Raw genomic sequence first — 12,783 nt, forward strand, 5'->3', positions numbered from 1 at the left:
TGATGTTTGTGAAACATTTAGGAAACGGTTGGAAATCCCCAAGCGACTTCAAAGGCAAATTTTGTCTTTTTTCTGTAGTAAGATTTAGGAAGCAACCTTAGGAAATCTGAGCATTTTAGATGGTACAGTACAGTGGTACCTCGGGTTACAGATGCTTCAGGTTACATACTCCGCTAACCCAGAAATAGTACCTCGGGTTAAGAACTTTGCTTCAGGGTGAGAACAGAAATCACGCGGCGGCAGCAGCAGGAGGTCCCATTAGCTAAAGTGGTACCTCAGGTTAAGAACAGTTTCAGGTTAATAACGGACCTCCAGAACAAATTAAGTTCTTAACCCGAGGTACCACTGTATTTGGATTTGTGAGTGTTTAGTTTCTTGTGCTGCATAGCTAATAACAGAGAATCAGCTGAATCCCATGAGGAGCAAATGATTTCATTGTTGGAGAATTTTTAACTGCTGTGAATTCAACAGTAACAAATAGATGAAAATAAGGGAGTGGTACTAAGAGCTTCAAGTGTTCTGTAACGTAGAATATTTCTACTTGTCTTATACAATGGACAGTGTCCTGAAGTAATCCTGGTAGGCTGGTAATCTAGCCATACTCCTTAGCTCTAACTTTGATTGCAGATTGCATAGAGAAAGAAGGCTATGTCAATCAACAAAGCTCTGTAGATCATAATAACTGAACTTACGACTACTAACTGTAGCTAATGGCAAAGCACTGGTTATAAAACGTGGGTCTTTCTACTTCAGTGGACCACAATTAAGGTTGAACCTGATTATAATTTGTTATTTTGATGTTGTTACTGTAATTTGGAAAACAAATAAAAATATTAATATAAAAATGTTAAATAAAGAATGGAAGTTACTTTAAAACACTTTCAGTGAGTTGATACAACAAACATCTTTAAATATCAAAATGCTTTATTTATCAAACTTTGAATTGCGTTGGTGCAAAGATACCACAGCTGAAATGTGGGCATAGATTAATGCATGTGAATCAGATTTACTAGGCCTAATTCAAAGCAGTTAAATACTGTTAGGGCTGGAATATCTCTTTAATGACTTTAAATCACTTCAAAGTGGTCACTGTTGTCTCTAGCAGTGAGTTCAAAGAATACTCATCCTAGCTAAATTGCTTTCACAGTAATAAGTAGTTAAACATACATAAGAGAACAGGGAGGAAACAGGATAGTCATGGGTGGGCAGGATATTATATTTTCCCACTCTCCCCCTACTCATTACAGGGATTGTTTATATAGCTCTCTAATGACTTTAAACCTCTTAAAAGTAGTCATTGTTGTCCTGCTACATGGACAAAGATGGAATGATTTATTATTGTTTAATATGGAGGAATGGTTGCTGAAGTTGATATGTTTGATTAGAGAAAAAATATTGCTGACATTTATTAATAATAGTTAGAGAACCCCTTTTGGACTTTTTGTGTGAAAAGGAAAATTAATGAATTTGAGACATTTGGATCTGAAGATTGGGAAAATATTGCTTAACAGAAAGTCGTACAGTTGGATGTCGTGCTACAGTGACTGTTTTGAATAATTTCTTTTATATAACTGACAGGTGGAAAATCAGAAGTCCTTTTTATTTTTATTTCTTCTTTTTCTTTTTCTTTTTTTTTGCTTTGTTTGAAAGAACCCCCGCCCAATAAAGATCACCATAATATGTTAATGCTACCATTTTCATTTTATTTATTGCAGGTATCGTACAAGTTTCAGACCTAAATATAAAATAACATATAAGACAGTAACAGAATTGGAATGGAGATGTTGCCCTGGATACATGGGTATAGATTGCAAAGAAGGCACACCCCAAAAGCCAAGGTCTGCTGTTTACCCAGCACAGCTACCAGCAGATGACATGAAGCCAAGCTTGGGTAATTCTTTTCTTTGAATTTTGGTATGCATGTCCCTGACCATAATTTTTCTTTTTGCTATGTTTGACACAGCACTTGCAGTCCAAAGTGTTTTATTTATTTCTCTGCCATTTATCAGTCTCATTAACCCTTTGAGGTAGGTTTTTGTGGGCCCAGTCACAGAGCCATCCCACATGTACCCCAAAAATCTGGTCTGGAGGGTGCCCAAGCTTGCAGAGCTGTTTCTGAGGGTCTAGGAGGCTGTGGAGGAGACAGGAGAGGAAGAGCAAGCATAGCTGCATGGACAGAAGTCCATGGAGCTGCAGTATTGGATATGCATCATTGTATATATATATTTAAAAACCAGTATTTTTAAAGAACAGTCTATTAACCATATTGATAACATGGCAGTAACTATAAAGTTTTATTAAAGCAAATGGACTGATGGCGGTCTGTTGGGTTCAAACCTAAGTTGACTGTTGTTGTATAGTATTATAGCAGTATAGCAAATTAACAGTATTGAGTTATAACATTTTACTTTTCTTTCATTCAAAAAGCCCTGAAAGCATTTCAGCAATAATTTTAAAAATGATTTTTTTAAAAAAGGCTTTTTCTACACAAAAGGTGGTAAACATATACCATCAGTCCTGGAAGTGTTCCAAGCTAAACCCCTAGCACAGTTATTATATGGGGCTCAGATTTGGACAGGCACTCACCTTAGATCTATGGAAGCTGTCCAATGAAAGTTCTTAAAGCAAATTTTCTCTGTACCACCCTGTGTCTCAAACGCATCATTGCGCCTAGAGGCTTATCTTCCCTTGGTAGAATTACGGATTTGGCATAGGACACTTAACTATTGGCTTCACCTAAACTTAAATCCCCCCGGTGTAATATGCCTAGTGCTGCAAAATTGTCACAAGAGCACCTGGGCTAAAATTGTCTATCAAAAACTTCACCACAACAGCTACTTACTTTGGGTTTTAGCAAAGCAAACAGTCAAATTTGTCAGTGCCTAAATGATATCGAGCATCAGAACAACTTGGTCACAATAAGGAAATTTTGCCCATGGTATGACAATTTTCCACCTACCCATTTTGACTCTCTGGCACCCTATCTGCATAACCTAGCAATTTTAAAATATAGACATGCTTTTACTCTCACTTCTGGCTTGCACTCTTTATAAAGACTTGGGGAATGAGGTTATCACCCCTCTTTTATTGTCCATTCCGGGTCGCCCAGCCACTGCCACAGTGTCCTTTCTCTTGGCAGATCATGATGAGCAGGTGACAGCAAGGTTTTTAGCTGGGGCAATTAGAATAAGATCCAGTATTTGACTATTGATTCAAAACCCTAAAATGTATTTTATATAATTAACTTTTTTTCCTATTCTTTGTGTATCGTATTGTTGTATATCATGTTGTTTTACTGCTATGGCCAATGGCTGACGCAAATAAAGATCCATTCATTCATTCATAAATGGTGTGTGTGTGATGAAATGGCATTCACCAAAAGAGTTATAATGAATATGTGCTGAACTTAAAATGGCCTCACCCCAGCAGTGTGTGGGCAGAACATAGGATGTACACACAGAAAAAGTGCATTACTGCCAATAGTGTAGAAATTTAATTCCAATTTCACTTGCAGCTTACAACAAAAGAACAGTGATTTGGTAGTGCTGGGGCCACTCTTTTGGAAGCAGCTGTAGTGTCCTTGAGCTTATTTCAGATTTACAAGTTCAGTGATTTTTCAGAATGTTGTATGGAATGTTTCTGTTTTATAAGAATATGTTGTTGTTGTTTTTTTATAAAATATTTATTAATTTTTTTAAAAAAAAATAAAGCATAAGCAATAAACAACATTACTTGTGTCGTAACAAAATTTCATAACTTATTTGGACTCCCTCACGTCTCCCGCTCCCACTTACATCGTTAAAGAGAAATTTTTTCAAACAAATTATCATCTTCTTTACATTCTTGTATCCGCTCATTTAAATATAATCTAACACTTCTCCAATAAGTTTATATTATCCTTAATCTCACTTAACATCGAATTTAAATCTAAATTAGTGGTGGTCAATTATTTATGATCTAGCATCCTTCTTAACATTCAACCAAATTACAATATTTTTGTAGATAAATCTTAAATTTCTTCCAGTCTTCTTCCACCCTCTCTTCTCCCAGGTCTCGGATTCTGCCAGTCATCTCGGCCAATTGCATGTTTTATAAGAATATGTTGTTGTTTTTTAATGCTAGTGCTTGCCACTAACTTGATAAGTTAGTGATGACTTTTAAGCTACTGTGTGGAAACAGAGCCTAGAACCAAGAGATGGGTGAGGGCTGTTTATGCAGGTGAACATGCTTTCTTCTGCACAAGAAGCTTTTGCTAGTCTTTCTTTCTTTCAGAGCATATTCCATTTGGCAAGGCCAGTTGTAATATTCAGTTTGGATGAATTGGGGCTGGTTTTCCTTGATGTCATGTTGCAGGCATTTCTCCTTCATTGTCAGGAAAATGTTCAGGATTTAGGTGCAGTGGCCAATTTGCACAGCTGTAGCAAAAGATAATCAGTTTGATATGCAATATCCGCCCAAAGTACTGTGCATATTTCAGTATTTGAAAGGGCAGCTTAGGTTGCTTCCCTGTATAAGCTTTTTTTGTGCTGACTCCCATGAAAGTACAGAATGATGGACTTGGGTCATAGTGAGATCAGCACAGATGATGCAGTCTCAAATCAGTATCATATTTTGTGTGTGCATTGATTGTCATATTCCTAGTCTGGTGGAAGAGTGGGGAATCTGTAACCCTTCACATATTGCTGGGCTACAATTTCCATTATCCTTGACCACTGGGCATCTTGACAAGGACTGATGAGAGTTAGATTTCAACAACATCCATCATCAGACTTCCTACCCTTGTATTAAAGCACAGAGCCAAATATAAAAGAAGTAATTCACTTTGAAGGAAAAACATGGGTGGGTGAGAAAGTTGTAAATATTTATCCCTCTAAACCATCTAAGTCAATTTGGGGTTTTGTAACTTCAAGTTTAGTTTTAAATGTTGTTTCCACATTTTTCTTTCTTTTCTTTCTGCAGACACTAATCCAAAGCAAGAACAACAGGACTCGCAGGATAAAAGAATTCAGCTCCTTGAGGATGAAGTATTCCGCCTTACACAGACTGTGCTAGAGCTTCAGTCCTCCTTAACAGGTGTGAATGAAAACCTAAAGCTTTCTGTTCAAGAAGATGCAAGCCGGATGCTTGTGTCATGGTTGAACAACCTTCATGACCGTCCGGAGCCTGACAGTATGGCTGAGGGCGATACAAAGAAAATTAATGTGTTTGGAAATAAAGACCAAAAGGAACCTGGAATAGAAAATATAAAATCTGAACCAACAGAAGATGGATTGAAGAACAAAGATGACAAGGTGGAAGAAGTGACAGGGAAAGCAAGTGGCTATGAAGCACAATTAAAACAGCTCCAAGAAGCCGCCCAAGGCCCAACCGTAATGATGCCAAGTAGCCAGTTGTATCAGCAATACATTGATGCTAGGTTTGAAGATCTGAGACAGGAGATTTTGGAAGGATTTGAGAAGAAAATGGCAGATCTGAAAAATTCCTGTGAGTACAAACTGATGGATATTCAACAACATTGTGATGATCATGAAGCCAGCTGCCAAGGGATAAGGGAACTTATTGGAGAGAAAGAAAATGACATCAGAAAGGAGATAAAACATCTTCAGACTCTTATCCAAGCACCATCAAACCACTCAGTTTGTTGCAGTAATGCTGAAACTGATGCTTTTGGACAGCAGCTAAAACATTTGGGTGAGAAGATTGACAGAACTGCAGAAGCAAATAGGATTTTAAATGCCAGAATAGATAATGAAATGAAATACATAGCCACTCCATATCTGGAAGGCAACTTTGATGCAAAATGGGAGGAAGTGGAAGCCAGGATCAATGTTACAGAGAGAAATGCTGAACAACACTGCTTTTACATTGAAGAAACACTTCGTGGTGTTATAGCTACTGAAGTAGATGAAGCGAGAGACATATTTGACAAAAAGCTTCAGGCACTGGAAAACCGTCTGAGTGCTACTTTTCTAGATGTTACTAATATCACAAATCCAGATGAGAGAAATGTTGATCTATTATCAATTTTGCATAGCAATTCAGGGTCTGGAAATGAACAGTTTGTCTCTGAAATAAATATTGTGAAGAACAAACTGCAAGATATTGAAAACCTTTGCAGGCAGAAATGCCAGCCGGTATCACACAATGTGGAGGGCCTCCAGAGAGACATAGAAAACTGCAACAGTAAATATGATGTATTGTTTTTGAAAACAGAGGGTAATTCTGGTCTTTTAAAATCCTTAAATGGCTCTTTAAGCGAGAAATTTAATTTAATTAAAGGCAGCCAACGTGACATTCAGAAGCTTCAAAAGGATTTACGAATTATTCGTTATGGTCTGAATGCTATTGATAAAAATGTTAAGAAACTTCAGGGTGGTTTGAGCAGCTGCAATGAACAACTTCTAGGTATCAATTCTACTTGCGAAAAGGTACAACTTGATGCTTTCAGAAAGGTAGATGAAATACAGAAAACAGTGGGCAATCAAACTCACGCAGACAGTAATTGTTGTAATGACTTAAAGGATAGGATGGAACAGCTAAGCACGAAGCTATATTACAACCTGAACAAATGCCAAGAGAAATTGCCTGGTGTCTCTGATATGGAGGGTAGAGTGTCCAGTGTTGAAAAAACCTGCAACAAACTAGATCAAGTGTCCAGCAGCCTCCAAAGGATAAGGGAAGGATTAAACAAACATGTCTCCAGTCTTTGGAACTGTGTCAATAAGATGAACAGAACTATAATTTCCCATTCTAAAGATATTTCTGGACTCAAGAATTCATCCCAGCAGTTCCACAGCCAGTTCCACAAATTCACCATTGACCTCCAGAATCTGATGAAAACTAAACCTGCTACATGTAAGTTAGCCTCCCTCTTTCTAGATGCTAATTTTTAATTTTAAACAAGGTGACAACAGGGGTAAGCTAAACAGATTTTAAAATAACAATGTACATCATGGAGAGCAGATGGAATTGTGTTCATATTTTTACTTTCTACCTTTGTTTTTAAAATGTGGTTTACTGAAATCAAGCATTTGGGGAGAATCCAATTTGAGCCAAATGCTGTACAATTTATCTCTATACAACACGACATCACTTTATAGTAATACTGTTTTTTACAAGTTCTTGATCAGAATGTTTATGATGCATTAATTGAATCTATGAATCTAAATGTTTCTTTAACTATTTCTGGATATTCATATTCATGAAATGTTGCATGCAAATGGACAGAGAGCACCATTCTTTGCTCATGTACAGAGTGTTCAGGCTCAGACATGATCTTGCCCTACTTTCTGGGCAAACACAGCTGTGTATGTTGTGTGTGTGTGTGTACTTAGAGAACAGCTGATAGTGCTGAAGTCAGTCCCTTCTGCCCTACCTATGGCACACTGAATGAGACAAAAGCTCCTAAATTCAGCATAGCTGGGCATCCCTTCAGGCAGATCTGTAGTAGAGATATCCATTAGCTTTTAGAGTCCAGTAGTGCAGAACTGTATAGCTCTGCCCTGCGCATTTCACAACTGGCACCGCACGAGCTGTTGTGAAATAAGCTGCCATATTACAATTGTTAGAATATTCAGTCAGATCTGAAGCGAAGTGCTTGCATCATAGGGCAAGCACACCATCAGAGCATAGTGAGGAATCTGTCAAAACATTGCAGGCAGTGGAACTCCTAAATAGGAATGTAATTCCTCTGCACCCAGAGAAAATTTCCTCATGCCCCAAACATGTCACATATCTCCCTGACAGCATCCTTTGCATTTGGGACAAGATCCCCTACTCTGCACCAAGTTGCAAATGTGAAAAAATGTGAGTGTAGAAGGGGCTAGTATTTGTCTTGTTAGTATTTCTTCAGGTTTCATTTAAATGAGGCATATAATATTATTTCGTAATTTATATAAATAGGCTGTCTCATATGTTGGCACAAGCATATCCATTCTGCACTGTCTGTCTCATCCATGGCCTAGGCTGCCTGTAAATATTCTTGATTTTTTTTTTTTTAAGCCATGGGTGGGGGACCTGGGGCCCTCCAGATTTTGCTGGACTCCCATCTCCCATCTGTCACAAACAGCATGGCATTGGTTAGGGATGATGGAAGTTGTAGTTTAGCAGTATCTGGAGAGTCACAGGTTCTCCATACTTGTTTTAAATCTTGGAGAATCAGAGAAGAAGGTTCCTGTACAGTCATAATTATAATATTTTGTGTGTTTTTTGTTTTTTTTAAAAAACTTGCTACACAGTAGAACAAACAAATGCAAGAAAAGAAAAATGTGCTGGAATTAGACTCTAGTTCCCATTTACAGAGATGTGGAAGACAGCCTTGGGTCGATCGACCCTTTACTTAGTTCTCTTTTCCCTCCTATAAAAACTACGCAAGACACTCTCTTTTAAAGTTTAAATTGCATATAATTTTTACTTTGTGTACTTGCAGTTGCAGATTAAATATATAATGCAGGTGGATATTTCTTAAATTGCTAAAACCTCTTACACAGATTAAACTGTTACAGGGTAACCGACTCTGAGGCAGACAGCAGCACAATGTAACATAACCTGCTGCTCTAACTGTTAAGACTGTTCAACTAACTGCCATAACTGTACCAACTGCTTTAACTGCCACCAGGTGTATGACATCACAGAGTTCTACAGCTCTTGCGATTAACCCTTTGCATATGCATTTTGGATGTTATCATCCCACAAAATGAAGTACTGTATGCATTTCCCAAACATATGCCATTTTGAAACTGTGAGGCAGCCTTTCCCCATCTGCTGCCCTTCAGATAAACCTGCACTGCAATTCCCATCATCCTTAACTGTTGGCTTTGCTGGCTAGGGTTGATTGGTAGTCCAAAACATCAGGAGGGTGCCAGATAGGAGAAGACTAGGGCAAGAAATCAATAACAGAACACTCTTTGAGATTCAAAACACTTTAAGAACCCTTTTAATAATGCTAACACAAGTAAAGATCCTGCCTTCTGAGTACAAAGTATGCTGACATTTTTATTTTATTTTTTAAATTAGAGGTTGGATGGTCATCTGTCATGGATGCTTTAGTTGGGATTCATACATTGCAGGGGGATGGACTAATGACTCTTGGGGCTACCTTCCAACTCTACAATTCTATGATTCTATCACTCTGCTGCCCTATATTTCATCTATATTTTCTCTGTTTGCTGTCTTCCTTTCTCTTGGTCTTCCTAGGCTGCAGAGTACATTGCAATGTTGTAATGGTTAATATTTCAGGTTGAACAGCTGAAGTAGCACAATGGCACTCAAGAACTGGTCAGGTGTCGTGTGTGAGGTTGTATTGTTGTATATGCTGTATTAACACTTGATTGGAAGCCGCCCAGAGTGGCTGGGGAAACTCAGCCAGATGGGCGGGGTATACATAAATGATGATGATGGTGTAGTACAGTATGTGAGATGTTGATCTGCTACTTGTCTGGACAGAATTGCTACCCAACTACATTTGTAGTTTTCCTTTCCAAGTATATATGACTACAAGGAAACATCCAGCCCAATAGGTGCATGCTGTTTGCTTTGAATGAAAGCCTACTACATTAAATGATGCTTGTGCCAGTTAGTGTGCAAAGGATTTCAGACTTACAAAGCAAATAGGTTTCAGAAAGTTTTGAGATGAAATGACAGCTGATACTGAAAATTGAGTAAGGATTCTTGGAGTACTAATAAACGAACTGTACTAGGAAATCTCTGATAAAGTTTTTCAGAGCGGTAACCATGTTAGCAGCAAAAATGACAAAGTGTATTGTGGCACCTTAAAGACCAATGGATCTTGTCCAACTTGTGTATATGTGAGTTTGTGTCTGTCACCTTGGGAATCAACTTGAAAAACAAAGCAGATGGTTCTCTGTGTCTGAATATCATTAAGTCAAACTGAAGCGTTCAGTATATGGCTGCAATAAACTGTATCTGAATGGGCAATGGGCAACCTTTAATCTTACATAGGTTAGTTTTAACCTCAAGCATAGGTTTATGAAAATATCTGACAACGTATTATATAACTTAAATGATTGCACTTCAGTTTGGCGGGCTCAAACCATAATTGTCTTCCTTTGATAATAATTTTCGTACTGATTATCAAACAAAACCTGTTAAATAATATATTCCAGTTGGAAATTAAAGCAGGGAAAAGGTGTGCTAATTTGCAGCCAAGAATATTCTAGCTTTGGCATCAGTTTTTACTTTAAGCAACATGGAGCCAAGGACATTTTTAATGAGTCAGTCCAGATGTATGTTGATGGGTTGTTGCTGTATAAGCCATGGGCCAAACCCTTATTTGGTTCTTAACTTATTCAGTGCTTCCCTGAAAGGTAGTGGGGTGCTTGCTTGGACACAGAAAGAATATTCAGTGCATTATGGACATCCTCCAACAGCATTAGAATGTCAGAGCCTACTCATGATGAGCAATTTTGTCCTAGGATCAAACTTACTGTCAACTTCTCCAGTAGCTCACAACACAAAATTGCAACGAGGCCATCTTAAATTGGTAAAATACTAATACCAGCAGGGATCCACAGCACAATAAAGGTATTTGTGTTATCTTCTGATCATGCCTGGGCCATAAAGCAGCATGTAGAGTTGTGTCCAATATAGTAAAGGCAAAGGGTGGAAGTAATGGTGACATTCACCTGAATTACATGGTATATGTGGCAACCATTTTATGCATATCCAATTGGCATGCGACTCATAGGTCCTTTTGGACCTGGAAGAGGTCAGGACGGGGCGGGAAAGGGTGTAACAGGGCAGAACAGACTTATGTGCACTCCAGTGACGTTCACGGGGGCCAGGAATGGAACCCCATGCAAAATGGTTGCAGGAGTTACCAGAGGGCCATGATCCAACCATAACAGGAGTCTCTCCCATACTGTTCTGATAACAAATGAAATGGGCTACAATTGAAGTAGAGAAAGTCAGGAAAGCCATCAATGCATCTTGGTGTTCCTTCTGCAAATAGGACTGCATTAGAGGAGCCTAAGTCTAGGATCCTAATGCTGTTACCTTTTCCTTTATGCTCTCTCTATTGAATTCATCAGTAATGCTGGGAATGGATGGAGGTTGAACTTTGATAAAATTACAATTGGTTGATTGCCTAGTACTGTTACAGATTTTAGTTTTATTACTAACTTAGACCTCCTAGTATCCCTGCTTTGCATGAACCAAAGTGTAGAATCTGATGAAACCACTGATAATCATAATGAAAAAGAATATTTAATTAGGAACAGAAGGTAAGATGGCTGTGAAATTCTGCAGTCTGTTGGAGGAGTAGCCAGTGTGGTCCCCTCCAGATGTTGTTGGACTATAACACTCATCAGCCCTAGTCAGCATGGTCAGTGGTCAGCTGAAGGCCAGCATCTGGATGGCACTGTGTTGGGTACCCCTGGGCTAGAGGTTTTTGGTTTTTTTAAGGCAGTATAGTGGGACAAGGTTTTATGGATAAATGTGCGCCTGAATTGTTTCTTTTGCATGTTAGAGATTTTCTCTTGCAAAGCATGGCATATGCTTTGCTGATGTGGTGCATAGGTTTTGGATTAACTGTTGCTAACTCAAGTCATTAATCTTCTATATTTTGTGTAAATAGAATGGGTGAATCACTAGCTTTTAGTTTTGTCCCCTGTTCTAGTTTCTTCTTAAAGGAAATCATATTTTTACACACACACAAAAAGTCAACAATTTTGAGTTTAGCACAGTTTTCTTTGTACCTTGCATACCTCATCACATTAATAAAAGTTGTGGACCAAGAAACAGAGGTTTAAATCTGAAGGTAGCTTATCTCATGGCCTGGCATCTGACCAGAAAGCAAAGCATGACGTTATTTGGCATGTTGCCTCCTTTGGTGTCATCATTTTAAGTTGCCAATAGTAAATAAAGAACTATGAACACTGCTGAAAAAAGATGGTGCCCTGGGGATATTCTATTTTCAAATGCAACAATGATCTAAGTGCAGTTCGCCTTTCCAGCTGTTTTTCAGGCTGTGGAGAAAAGTCCCTGCTTTATAATTTATCCAAAAAAGAGTTAGACAGAGACTGTCCTAAATGTACCCTTTTAATTTACTGAGTTAACTACAGTGGAGTGACACCTGGGATGAATTTTGCCCTTGCTGTCTGGATTACTAACACATGCTTTGTCCAAATGGTGGTTCCTTTATCACTATTTTTAGATTTCTTTAAAAAAGCAGTCCCTGATATAAAGCAACTCAGTATCAGAGGCCAAAAAGGCCAAAACATCAGGTACTGCAAAGTATTAGCACATGGGCATCCATGTGTGGAATATTTATGGTGAACCACACCAAACAAGCTGGCTCTTACACTTTTCTTTGGAACAATGAACCATCTGATTCCATCTAGATCTTTCATTGCCTTTTTTTCTCAATGAGAAGAATTTTAAAAGAGTTAAATTATATGGGTACAGTGATAGAGATAAGGTAGCTTTGTGCCACATTTTTCAGGTGGCAAACCTCTAAGGGTTGTTTGGTTGAAGCCTGGTTTAATGAGAGGTATTGCATTAAAATTCGTTAGCATACGAAATTTCTTTGCAAATCTTCCCTATTGTAATTTCTCTTTTTTTGGTAATGCATGAGTGATCACCCTAGATGGATACTTTAAGAAAGCATAGCTAGATAATATAAAAAGTATTATTGTGTTTCTATCTAACAGCATTATAGTTCTTTTCTTATAAAGAATAAAGGTAAAGGTAAAGGTACCCCTGCCCGTATGGGCCAGTCTTGCCAGACTCTGGGGTTGGTTCGCCCATCTCACTCAAGAGGCCGGG

General features: G+C 38.3%; 1 protein-coding gene and 1 long non-coding RNA gene across 3 annotated transcripts in view; one reads left to right on the plus strand and one right to left on the minus strand.

Annotated features, from left to right (window-relative positions):
• Positions 1 to 12,783, plus strand: part of EMILIN2 (elastin microfibril interfacer 2) — a 34,213-nt gene that overhangs the window by 11,254 nt on the left and 10,176 nt on the right. For both annotated transcript variants that reach the window (XM_083748320.1, XM_083748321.1), the window contains 2 exons: positions 1,716 to 1,891; positions 4,960 to 6,855. In XM_083748320.1, the coding sequence (XP_083604446.1) occupies positions 1,716 to 1,891; positions 4,960 to 6,855 (2,072 nt within the window). The remainder of the gene's footprint in view (positions 1 to 1,715; positions 1,892 to 4,959; positions 6,856 to 12,783) is intronic.
• On the minus strand, positions 4,259 to 8,694 carry LOC310848835. The gene is made up of 2 exons (XR_014566643.1): positions 8,486 to 8,694; positions 4,259 to 4,415 (listed from the first exon to the last, which is right to left on the minus strand). It is a non-coding gene; the product is annotated as an uncharacterized lncRNA (long non-coding RNA).

This window comes from Podarcis gaigeae, assembly GCF_964106915.1.
Source record: "Podarcis gaigeae genome assembly, chromosome: 7".
Taxonomy (NCBI): domain Eukaryota; kingdom Metazoa; phylum Chordata; class Lepidosauria; order Squamata; family Lacertidae; genus Podarcis; species Podarcis gaigeae.